Raw genomic sequence first — 13,553 nt, forward strand, 5'->3', positions numbered from 1 at the left:
CACATCGAGTATTTATCAAATTATTTTAATCCTAGGCTTCGGAAATCTGTTTAAAAATAAATCATAGGACCACGGAAAATAGAATACATCAAAAAAATGATATATACCGATGCTTCTTTTCAAATCGCTTAGAATGATTTTCAAAAAACTAGTAGCTTCGTTTGATATTACTTGAGGATTATTCAATTGATTCAGAAGACTATTTTCTACGGAGTAACTAGAACGGATCATCTTTTTTTTTTCTCAGTAGTTATTTCGACACCGCCATTTATTGCCCACAAATAATATCGGTGGTATGTTGTACAATTTAATATTTAACACTGCCAATATAATAAGAATAAAATTTATTTGGCAAATTTCTCGAAAATGTAATCTTCTGAATAAAACGTGCGATCGCAGAGTGAAATCGAACGAATCTACTAGATCTTCAACGATTTTGCAGCGATTAGAAAACGAAGCATCGATGGCCAAGCTTCTGTTAAATACTTTTTGTATTTTCCATTTTTTGTTTAAGACAAACGATTAACGCTTCAACGCTTCGTAAAAATCGTTCAGAATTTTTTTGACGAAAATTTAAGTGTCACGCGAAGTCAGTTAAAGTCATTCTAAAGACGTGAAATGTTATAATAATTATCAGGTATATTCCACGTATCTGTTGTCTAGGAAACGATACCTGTAATATACATTTATATTCCGCATGCCAATTATGTGCATGCCGTGTAATTCTTGAAATAATTGCACACGCGTGGCTTTTTCGTTTGTGTAGGTACAGTGATAGTGATCCATCTACGCATCGCCGTAACCTAAAAAAATATCGACGAAGATATATGGGGGGAATACAGTACGATCGGCGAAAGTTGTAGTGTTGTACATAATATAGTACACGGTTCGCATCTACGCGTGTATAAACGTTTTAGATGTTACAGTCCATACATTATACACCTTTTAAACGATTTCTGGAATGATCTGTGTAAACTGCAAATCGAAATTATGGATTTCAACATTATACGTAAAACCGGGCAGAAGAATATTACATATTCATGCATCGTATTGAAAAGTAAATTGGAAATGAAACAAAGTGGATAAGAAACGAAGAAAAGAACGCGAAAACTCTGCAAAGGAAATATCTTCTTTCAATATTATTGAAGAACAGTATACGAAAATCGGGCAAAATGAAATAAAACTTTGAAAAATATTCACTATTTACAGTAAGGCTGAAAAAATTCGAGTTGTAGTTTTAAAAAAAATCACATTTAAAGAAAAGAAACTTTTTGTGCAAAGTGGTGTTCAAATCGCGTCCGAAATAAACTCATTATTTTCTTCTAGCAAACCCGCAAATATTACGAACCTGAACTTGATGCGTCATCGAACTTTTTCAATTCTACTTTCCTACTCCGCTTTTGCATCACATAACTTGTCTGCATCGCGGTATGTTTAAAGTTGCTATATGTGTATATAATAGTATTGTAAACGTGTTAGGCTACTTATTGAGATGTGCAATTAATTACCCATGCGTATTATCCACAATCACGTGACTCTGCTGAGATACACGAGATGCCGTGAAAGATGGAGGCACCTTATATTCAGAAAAGGCACCACCAGCAGTAGGATAAAGACCGCGTGGTATCGCGCCTGTGGGTCACATAACGGTGTGTATCACTTGCCGTCGTTTCCGTCTCAGTTTCGCCTGTTTTCAATGCCATCGTATCCTTTTGTGTCCATCCCATCGTGATGATCGGCCCTCCTTTATTCCTCCTTTCCAGTTCCGATTTTTTTTTTTTTTTCCTGCAACTCAAACACTTTTTTCCAAGGGAGCAAGAAGTTTTTCCAACGTCTATGTTAAAGTATTACGTTGTTTAGAATTAGCCAAAGAACGTTGTTTTTTAAAATAATTATTCTACAATTTTTTTTTATCTGCTTCCGACAATGTTGTGACTCAAAATGTAATCGCATGTCAATTGAAAACAAAGAAGTAACAACCGACAAAATCGAAGTAAAAATAGTAACACCTACAGAAATCGATTTCGTTGTCACATCACAGTAACGATAGTTTTTTTAGATTATACCCTAAGAAAATGGAGCGATCAGTTTTCTGACAGGAATCAACAGAAAGCGTGAGAAAATTGTACTTATAACATATAATTGGTAATTAAAATTTGTTAATGAGGCCGATCGGCTCAAAAGTAACAAAATTTACAACACAGCTGCGAATCCGAAACGCTGATAGATAAGAACCAATATGGCCGCCATTGACCCGCTTGGAATTATATTTTGGCACTAAGATCGTATGCATTACGCGATATTCATCGAACGCTGTTTTACGCGACATAATGTGATAGCAAATTTAGTTAGGCCACGATTTCACCTCCGAAATATTCCTTAAAACTGGATATCAAGCTAGTGGAATTTTTCTGTCGAGAGGTTAGGCATAAATTTCGCACCAGCGTATGAGGTTCACTCTTGATCTAAAATAAGTTCGTCTAATTTTTATGCGAGTGGGTTCGGGGAATCAGCACCGTTATACGTTCGTGTTGAACCGCGAGAACACAAACATGGCACATGTGTTTGGACTATAATTTAGTATAACAAGTATCTACAGTGCGGTGTAACTAGAATTGAGTTTAGTGTGTGCAATATGACGCAGTACGTCGCCGTAATCAACCGAACAAGGTAGCCTGCACAATCAATAATTCAAGAACACACGGAAATATTTTATACACATTAAACTGCACATAATGTCAAATCGTTATGCAACGTGTCGAATACGTTGTGTACGTTTCGCAACCTTTCGCTGCAATCAGCATATCACGATAACGTAAAAGCATGTGAAATACTTGTTACGCGTGAACGTGTACAATAACATGTTGTAAACAATAGGAGAAACGTCGATGATACGTTACATTAGACTAGCGAGAAATTCGAGTACGGTGGATGCCACCTGGTGGAAAATTGTTTCACCATGACCATGTGAAATGTTTAATAGAACATTTTCAATTGTACGCTGTAAGTTGTGATACCGAATGAAACTCCAGCAACGAACCTGAACGTTTCAAACGTCCGCATATCAACGTTTTAATGTCAATGCCGAGTCACGGTTTGTATGTTGCGTATGCAGTGATGGTGTGATACTGGATAAGCGTATAAAACTACCGATGCAGCACGCCACTGCCATCAAGTTCATTCATTCAATTGCCAACTTGTGTTTACGCAGCTTGCTTTGCGTTCGATGGTAGTTGCGGACGGTTCATGAACTGAATTCGTCCAGTTCGTCTCTATACTGTTATAAGAAGTTACTTTCGAATTTACAATTTATTCAACATTCATGCCTTCGTCGCTACAATAGTGCTGAATTTCAGTAGATCACAACCTTGAATTACGCACGGATGAAAGGAAAAAAATCACAATTTCAACTGGTACGTAATATCCAATTTTGATGAGAAAAGCATCGTTCATTCTACCAAACCATACCTATCTACATTTTTTTCACTAACAAAAGGTTTCTTACACTGTAGCTATTTATTAATTAAGACAAAGGATTTCTTTTGACTCCAAAGACGTTGCTGTGATTGAATTCAAATCAATCTACGACTTAATTGAAGATACGAAAATCCTTGAAAACACCTTCGGAAAGACGGGATAAATTTTTGGATAATTTGGTGAATCTGTTTTCTGACGTTTCTTCGTGGATAGAATGATTTTTTATCGATCAGTACCGGTTCAACGATTAAATCGGAAACACTGCATAAATTTGTGAAATCTCGATAGATTCGATAACCGTTGAACGTGTTCCGAAATCGCGCCTGCTGTTCTGTATAAACCGAATTGACCGCTTTTTAGTGACCCACATACGTGGCGCTGCAGGTCATCGATGGCACCTAAGAGGTACCAACTTGCAGGTGCAAAACCGTTGATCGTCTCGGCTCGCCGTTCGAAATTTAAAGTGCCTTCTTATGCCAGTGACACATATATCGGCACTCGAATTAAAGTGGTAACATAAGGTAGCTCAGATCGCCAACTACTGGCCGTCGAGGAGGTCAGTTCCGTTTCGATTTCAATCGCTCTGACACCAAACGACGTGATTTACCAGTCATTCAACGTAGTAGAAAATGAACTGCTTAATTAAAAGACGAAAAAATGTATTAAATACGGACATCTCAATTTTTCAACTCTTCTTTCAGACGTTTTTTAGAGGTAAAATCACCAGAGATTTGAATACCAGTTCCCGACATCCTTAAGATTTAATTTTTTCATTTCATTTGTCTGTCATACGAAGGACGGATAAATTTTCACCCTGACTATGAAACACCCTTCATACGACTGTAAAAAAAAAACTTTCCAGCTTTTGCTGAAACACGCCCAAATTGTGTATGACATAAATGCAACAGCCGTAAAACTCCCAATGCGTCTGTAATTTTTATTTCTACATGTAAAATTCGAGTATGTGTCAGATATTTAAGACGTCAATGAAAGAAGGCTTGAGTTTTGAAATTTATATAAGTACCTGAAGCATGTTTCTTATATTTATATGGTAATCGATAACAACACAGCATTCTTTTACGGGTATTATAACTTCATTGAGTTTCAGGTTTTTCACTCATATACCATGTGCACTTTGAATTTAGCACGTGCAGGTATCCGCAAGACTTATGAAAGGTATCAAAAATTTTTTAACACGCGTGTATCAATTTTGGGCAGCGCTTAACAGATATTTTAATATATTCAAGAAGACATTTAAGAGTTGACTAACAGGTTTAAACCGTTTGTATGAAATTTCAAAACTTGTGAGTAATGCTTGAAAGAAATCTACAAATTTTTAGACTCATGATACAATTTTCGAGACACTTAAAAGACTTAAAAATTTTTAAAACATGCTGTAGCTATTCAATCTCGACACCGATTACTGAAAGACCTGAAAGATATTCACGACGTCTAGGTCTTTGGGAATTTCAGGGACATTCACAAGGCACTCAAAGAACGAAAAACATTCATGAAGACGGCTGTGAAATTTTTAAAGATATCCTTAAGATGCCTGAAGAACGACTAAAATTTTGATCGTATCTTTTGACTCTGTTTTATTTGATTTTTCACACAACACATGTACAGCATTTATTACAAAATGAAATACAGAACCAAACATCCTACTCAGAGGGAACTCCCCATTTTTTCCTTGTGGCAGACGCGAAATGCTACCAACTATAATAACTCTGGATTTTGACTCACATCGCGGAATTCCCATGTTCGGATCTACGCTCTGAAGTTAGATCAGACAGCAGGATCTTGATAATCACGGAATTGAATTTGATAACGAGGAACGGGAAATGGAATAAGCTGCGGGAATTACCCAGCATCTCATCAGTCGTAAACGAGTTTTTTTGCTTTCCGTTCCCGAACTTGTTCTGACGCACGAGGGAATTTCGTAGTTCAATTTTCCCAGCAAAACAAAACTCAGGCAAGAGGATGATTGTTCCTTTTAAAATTCAAAATTCTCTACAAAACCAATTTATACTCGACGCAAACAATTTAAAAAAACAAAAACAAAGTCGAATCTACGGTACGATAAGTCAAAGTTATTGCTGTGTTCTAGATTTTTTCAACAAGTCAAAAGAAGCACTGACTTAACAATTAAAACTTGCGTTAATAAATACCTGTTTGGGGTAAATATTAGAAGACAAGAATGTGACACTTCAATTTTTGTCTTCGAGATTGAATATCCTCAATACTTCACATTATAAGTGGAATACCGGTTCTTATGTTTCTAATTGAAATTTTTCATATTCTGTGTAACGTATGAATCTCGATTCATTTTCGGTAGAAATTTGAAACATTTAAGTACAAAAATTATTATTTAATCACAGCACTTCAGAAATCCAATTTCGAATTTCAAAGTTTTTGTTCATTTTTTTTAAATAACGTTCACTTTACTACAAACGGTCTTAATTATAGTGAGGATACAAATTTTGAAACAGTTATCTGCTGTTTATTCGATTCAGTCGATAACCACAACCTTGTAATTTCGTGCATATAATATGAAATTAGGAGTGACGAATCCAAGTCGTTCGAAGATCAAGACGTTTTATTTACCGTAAATCCATTTCCTGAACGTATCTGCAGCTTGACTAACGCTCTGTCCGTCTTCTATCCGAAGTTCTCGCGATCTTCTCGCCTGGCTGGTTACCGACAATTGATGCAATGCCCGGTGGGTAAGGGCTTCGCGTTTCGTCAACGACAGATCATGCGCCCGAAATTCCTTTCACTTTACTAGTAGCGAAAAAAAAAAAAACCGTAAGAAATCCCTGGCCTTGCCACGATTGATCGCAAACCGAAAAATCCATGTTCATAGGCAGATAAGTAATGAAACTGATTTACCAACCGCGCCCAAGCTGGGTTCGCAGAGTTCTTGTTGAATGGTCGTTACTGACGAAAGATGCAGAAAATTGTTCCATGCTGCCATCGCGATTCGATGAATTAAAAAGGAATACAATAATAAATCTAATTGTTTTCAAAACGATTGTTTTAAAATATTCTGATAACACTGTCAGGCTCTGAGACTAAAATATTATGAAAAGTTTTCACATGTTGGCATATCGAGTTTCAAAAAAACTTCCAGGAAAATTGTAACTTTTGTAATGTTTCAGAACGTAGTTTTCACATGATGTGTTAAAATCTTTTCACAAAATCTCTTAATTGTGTATAATATTTTCTATGGGCTGTTGATTGATTTTCAAGAAAATGTGCAAGATTTTTAAAAATCAATTTCTTCATACAATTCATATTCAATGTTAATTCGGTGATTGAAACTTTGACATAATGCAACAACGTTCTATGAAATACCTAAATACTTGTTACTTGTAGTCTTTCGATAATCTATCAATTATTGATATAAGAAAAGGCCGATTTTTCCGTCCTTTGAAATCAAACCTTTATTTTGTTTTATCGAGTCAACTTTTCGCAGTTTTTTAATACGTTAAAAATGTTGTCCTCTATTTTCATACGTAAGAATCAGGTTCCCGATTGTCAATATCCAGTTCAGCAAGTCAACCCAAATAAAATGTCGGTCAGCAGCATTCGCTGGTTCCGCAAGATCCGCGTGTTCACATAACTGGTAAACTGATCGTAATATATTGCAGATTTCCTCCGGATTTATTGAACGATCCCTCATTAAATGCTTGAATCATAATGAAGAATGAGTTCGAGTCGTATACTTCACGGTGAATTTTTTTTTCTATCATCAGATTTTGCGCAGCTACAATATCTTGAAAAATCTACACAAATTTTTCACATTATTATCCCGCAAATTGTTCTGTATATACAATAATATTTGGCACATTTTTTGAATAAATGACATCGAATTGAAAAATACTTGATCATTTTAGATTATCAGAATAACCATTTATTTCAAATTTTAAATCATTTATTCACTGTTCTATTTATGTGAGATATTATTTATGTTGTTTTCTTTCTGTTTCAGATTATAAATAAATACCAAAGATTACAAAAATAGCATGCCAAATCAAATATGGATGTTCAGAAGCGGCTTGATCCTCTTCTGTTTAGCCGCCATCCAATGGCTGGCACTTGGTAAGCGGTGAAATAATTTAAGTTACACATTACAAATTCAAAAATTTCGAATCCTCGAATCAGTTCCGTCAATAAAAAATCACATTCGTCACGGAACTCAGCATTGATCACTATAATTCTTATTGTTAATTCGATTTTGACAAATTTTGAGCACCGAAATTCTTTCCAATAATACTGTAGGTAATATCTAGATTGAAAATTCAAAATACAAACTTAAGAATTACATAGGAAACAAAATGAGAGAAAAAATTTACAGAATAACTAAATCTTCGTTGTTTTTCGAATTGATTTTTACTCCATGTTTCTGATCGCAGGAAGTCCTGTAAGAGAAAGAATGAAGAGGGAAACGGAAATAGCGAACACAAACTGGACGAGCCTTGCTGATGAGTGGTTACTTGCTAAAGAAAGAATTGCACGGAGAATGAGTGTTCCGCTTCTACCTAACAGCAGCGTTATACGCGAATTTCAGGACGTACAAGTCGTCATTAACAGAACATCTCCCGAACAAATGTTAAGAGTGAGGAACTTGGATCACGCCTATCTATTTATTACTTGATAAATATTCATAGCGTAAATAACTGGGTGAAAAGGATTTCAGTTCACTAGACGCATATTTGAAATGCTTTGTCTTGCAGAAATTTTCCTATAGCCGTTGGATTAAAATGTTTTTATGTTATATTTGATAGTGGGTAAATTATTGAACAATTTAAAAAAAATTTAATCGCATTTGTACGAATAATTCGAAGAATTTTAATGAGAAAACTTTCTCATACTCACTGCTAGTTATTTTTTGAAAAATACATTACAGAAATTTACAAATATTTAAAATTAACGTTTTCTAAAAATTATTAAAGAAAGATTGAGACGACAATTTGAATGTTACTTTTGTCTAGAAAACTCTTGGCAATTCCAATCACAAATAAAGTTGAGTCCACATAAACGACTATCTAAATCAGTATTAACAAATAGAAATTGATTGAATAACGTTGACTTTTAAAAAACTATAATAATCAATATTCTAGAATAACTGAATTTCCCAGAAAATAAATATTTTAAATTCTGAGTAAACTAAAAATGAAACATTTATAAACAATCGTGAAATGAATTTTTTAACTTCTTCGGTAAAATTATTTTCCTACCAAATATCTGAAATGTCACTGAGAAGTATCAAATTTGCTGTAAAATCTAACATGAATGCATAAATACATTACATTATCGTGAGACGTGACTTGACTTGAGGAAGAAGCGCATAAATTTGTTTAGTATAACAAATATCGATAAAGTCTTCGGAATGTCAACCGGGGATTGCACAAACTGTTGTACCGGGCCTAAACGTGAAAGCAAGCCATTTCGGCATCTACAGATAGACAACCTGGCGTTTCAATTTCATTCCTGACATGGTAAATTGTAACTCCAGTTACCTATCTGTAGGCAACAGAGTGGCTTATTACCACATTTAGGCCCAGTAAAAGCAAGCTTAAACAAGATATGTATTAAAGTTTCTCGTAAAACGGATTATGTGTACAAACATGCGACGACATGCGCCCTTATTAATATAACGAACACAGAACTGCAAGTATTTGAAATATTCGCCACGCAAAAACGTGATTATATATTAATTATTTGTATTTTATACATATATCAAAAACTATGCGAATACCTAAAATGAAAATTGATCTAATTTTTATTTATATGGATCAAACGTCGGTTAGAAAATACAAAAATTATTCCGTAATAAAATTTAATAAATTTAATAGACGACGGGGCTTTCAATATTCCGGAATCATTAACTAATCGTGAGTTCTGTGCCGTGATTCCTTGCAATATATACCGGAAACCCGTTGCTAGATACTTCGTATTTCCGTTACAGTGCGCAATATTGAACGAATGAATCTGACGTGAAAATTTTCCAGTAGTAGAAATGATGAGTCATGAGAAAAGTGGTGTATTATGTTGTGCAGCACTGCAATGAAAATGGAAATAATCTCATCGAAAATTAGCGACGAAGAGTAAGAGGAAGAGAAAAGAAAGCTGTCTGCGATGCTTTGAACAAATCAACTTTCACGTATGACAGATGCTGCTGTGTAACGCGAGCGTATGCATATATATCTATGTAAAGGTTCCTTCCTTACTTCCGTTGCTCTTTTTTTTTACTCCTGCACAAGATCATACAGGCACTCTCACTTTTGGTATCAAAATATACTTTCTCCACGACTATGTATAGTGAACCAGTCCATGCGTAAATGCCGCATTAACAACTCTGCCTGATCGCCCATTAAATGCGCAGCAAGTACCGCACTGTATGCGTTGCAATTTCGATACACATTGGCTGGAAGTAAATTTAAGAGTAAATTATCCGGACTTTTCACGTAACTCGGAAGAAATATATTCGCGTTCCGACAAATTGGCTCTCTCGTTTATCGAGGAGAAAAAAGTATATTCTTATATATACGAATTTAAAATTAACCTCACTTATCTGAACCCAATAATTCAAAATTTTCAAATGATTGAGTGCATAATATCACGGATCAACTTCAAGATGAATCAAATCCATGCAAGCCCGTCTGAAGAATATTCCGACGAACGCGTTGAAACCAATATGGCCGCCGTTTGCTCACTTGCGATTATAATTCGGCTGTAAAACAATTTTCATTGATTGTTAGCCATCAAGAACCATGTCACGAGCAACAAAATGGTGGTAGAGTAGTTTGTGCTCTGAGTTCACCGTCTACGACAGTCTAGGAACTGAGAGTTTTCAGGGCTAGGTTGGATCTGAGAAACCTACAGAAATTCGCCATAAACGCAACTTGGAAGACACTTCATCGATTTTTCTAAAAATCAAAGGCTATTAGGTTTTGAAGATGGTCTTTTAAAAGCATTGATTGAAATTACACAAGCCCAATTAAACGTGAATCTGTTTATTTTCCAACTGTTATATAAATGGCCTAACACTCTATTCGCCAAGTTGGATTCAATTTTAAAAATCTTAAAATGTAGAGGTTAATTCGTATGATTATTGGGCCCAATAAACATTTTGTTCACGACCAACTTGTGAAACACCACTAACTTCGGCGCTGACCAACGCGCAGACCCGCAAACTCATGTGTTCGCTCCTGAGTCCACTTTCCAGTCGCGCGCGCCACTAACGCCACCCACGCAGCCACGCGCGCGTCCCGCAATCGGCTTGCCAAGTTTCCCGCTGTCGAATTTGAGCCGCGGCTGGGATATGAAACCAACGATCTCATCACGTGATACGGCTAGCAAATCAGTCCTACAGCTACGCTGTGATATCAGAAGGAGGTTTTGATCAACTGCATCATCGAGACCTCTACCCTGGCTCCTGCATGCGTAGTCCAAGGGACCTGTACCACTATCCACCAGCTCACTGGGTTCTGCAGCAGATCGACTCCTCGCCAAGGCCTCTCACAAGGCGACTCAGCGTGCTGCTGTCACTCTGGGACGTAAGAAGAGCTAGGCTCACCTCGCCACGGTATAATCGCAGCACTCCATCACTGCTATCACCTCTGAAGGCATCACAACTGCTCGTCTCAGCTGCCTCCTCCACCGCTAATACAGTGGACCACCGCTAAACCCGCTATTTGATGGAAACCAAATCATGACTAAACCTTTTGTATACATGTAAATAAATAAATGATAAGGTACACATCAAACATAAACCATTAAAAGTCTCGTCTTTGATTCAGCAGCGATTACTCCCCTCCATGCGGCTCGGTCACAACGCTAGCGACATCTAGCACAATTTTGAAATGATCTTTTTGCTGTAAAAATGAACAGCTTGGCTGTAGAAGTAGGTGAAAATAATAGAAAAATCGTTTTAATTGATTAATTGCAAACCAGATTGTCAATATTGCGAAATTGCCTTAACGCAAGATTACGGTTTTCTTAGCAAAATGACTTTACTGTGATCAAATAAATACCCTATAAAAAGATACGCTGTTTACTAATGTAAGAAATGTTTTAAACTTTGTTTCACGATCTCATTTTCTGTTTTTTTCGGTCATCTTCAACCCGTCAATTAGCTGAACTATTCGAGAACACTTTGGGATCTGGAGTCTTCGCAAAAAAGTGGCCACCTATCTGGTTTCGTCGACAAGGCACTGAAGCTACTGGATCTTCGAAAAGTCATGATGGAGGTGGAGACCTCGGTGATGTCAAAGGTCTCCTGTACTGCCTGCAAGGTCGGCGCCGGCCTCTTGCAGCACTACATCAAGAGCGGAAAAACTGACGAGGAGATCATGGCCAGCATTTACCAGTTTTGCATTTCCCTCAAAATTCAAAGCGCTCGAGTCTGCCAAGGCGTCACGCTGCTGTTCGGAGTGAGTACTTTCTGATTATTCAATCACTTAATTCGGTTTTTCCTCACGCAAAACTCCATCTATAGAGCATTTTTGCAATTGGAAAGCGATAGTGACTGATAAAAAATATAAGGTTATTACTTATAGATTCCAAGTATATTAAGTATGATTTTTAAAAACGGTGGAAAAAGTTTCTACAGGTTGCCATATGAAATGAGTGAGAATATCATCTGAAATTCACTACCGCGAACTCTGTCAAAGTACCGTTAGTGAAAACTTTTCAGTTGTTGGATAAAAAATACCATCTAAGAGCATTCAGATGGTACAACAAAATACCTACATAAATATTAAAGCACGATACGATAGTCCGAGTATTTCACAAAATATCGATCATACCTAGTTTTCCAAAACCTTCGGCAATTGATTTATACTTAAATCCTTTTTTGCCAAAGAATGAAAACAAAGACTGCCCAATGTGATAAAACTTTTCCTGAAATATTGAACGTTAAATTTCTTCCGTGAAATTTGTTACGAAAATTCTTGGTACTTTTAATGCATTGTCAGACCTTCTCAAACCCGAATTTCACCATCAGGGCGAAGTGATCTACGTTCTGAAGCAAATCAGCTTGGGCCCTTCCCAGATATGCAGTTTTGTGATTGGGGACGCCTGCGATGACGCATACAACCCTCAACACGAATGGGAAGTGGCTTTTCCCCCGGTGAACAAGCCGCCAATCCAACCACCGATCCCTCCAACGGAAGGGGCACCGACCTTCAAGGTCCTTCACATATCGGACACTCATTACGACCCCTATTACCAGGAGGGCGCAAATGCTGACTGCAACGAGCCGTTGTGCTGTCGTCTGACCAATGGAGCGCCTCTTACCGCTTCCGGAGCCGCAGGAAGATGGGGCGATTACAGGAAGTGCGATACTCCCAAGAGGACTGTCGATCATATGCTGAAACACATTACGGAAACTCACTCGGTAAATTTACTTCCTGATTTTCAATTATTGTGACAAAGATGCAGAGGCCTTTTGAGAGTGCAGTGAAACTTGCGGGGGTTTATTTTGGCAGGTTTAATACCAGCAGTTTCTCATTCAACCCTTATTCCATATTTAAAGTCTGCAGATGTACTCGTGACGATATCAATTGAATCGACTTCTAGTCACATTAGGTCTTTTGAACAAGCTTCTGGTAGTCATGCAGCTACTTGAGGTCACTTGGAGTCACTTCAAGCCATATGAATTAATCTGGATTTACTTTTTTCGTCTCTTCACCGCTCTCTACGTCTATCAACTGAAGAACCGTTCTTTGTCGTTATGACCCACAGGACATAGACTACATATTGTGGACGGGAGACCTGCCGCCTCACGACGTATGGAACCAAACAAGGGAAGAAAATCTGAAAATTCTACGTGACACTGTGTCGCAAATGGTAGAAATGTTTCCTGGAGTGCCGATATTCCCTGCGCTTGGTAATCACGAAAGTGCTCCAGTCAACAGGTTACACAATTTGAAATAACGTTAAACATTTCGAAATAGTAAAACAAGATGTTGCAAGACTTTGAAAAACCATCGAAATTTCTTACCTCCCAAATACCGTGAAATTGTTTTGAAACCATACAAGGTCCTTAAAAATACCTTGAAAGTCAACGA

General features: G+C 37.0%; 1 protein-coding gene across 5 annotated transcripts in view; it reads left to right on the forward strand.

The window, feature by feature from the left end:
- The window catches only part of LOC124220258 (sphingomyelin phosphodiesterase), a 48,925-nt gene that overhangs the window by 22,069 nt on the left and 13,303 nt on the right, over positions 1 to 13,553 (forward strand). For 2 of the 5 annotated variants that reach the window (XR_006883547.2, XM_046628878.2), the window contains exons 2-6: positions 7,469 to 7,578; positions 7,893 to 8,095; positions 11,619 to 11,915; positions 12,488 to 12,880; positions 13,228 to 13,400. Coding sequence is in view for 4 of the 5 variants with exons in the window: in XM_046628878.2 (XP_046484834.1) it covers positions 7,503 to 7,578; positions 7,893 to 8,095; positions 11,619 to 11,915; positions 12,488 to 12,880; positions 13,228 to 13,400 (1,142 nt within the window). In the remaining variant the exon portion in view is untranslated. Of the gene's footprint in view, positions 1 to 1,376; positions 1,650 to 2,608; positions 2,671 to 3,359; positions 3,414 to 7,468; positions 7,579 to 7,892; positions 8,096 to 11,618; positions 11,916 to 12,487; positions 12,881 to 13,227; positions 13,401 to 13,553 lie in introns of those variants that run through there. The other 3 variants (XM_069136464.1, XM_046628880.2, XM_046628881.2) reach the window with 3 other exon arrangements.

The sequence above is a fragment of the Neodiprion pinetum genome, chromosome 5 (genome assembly GCF_021155775.2).
Source record: "Neodiprion pinetum isolate iyNeoPine1 chromosome 5, iyNeoPine1.2, whole genome shotgun sequence".
Taxonomy (NCBI): Eukaryota; Metazoa; Arthropoda; class Insecta; order Hymenoptera; family Diprionidae; genus Neodiprion; species Neodiprion pinetum.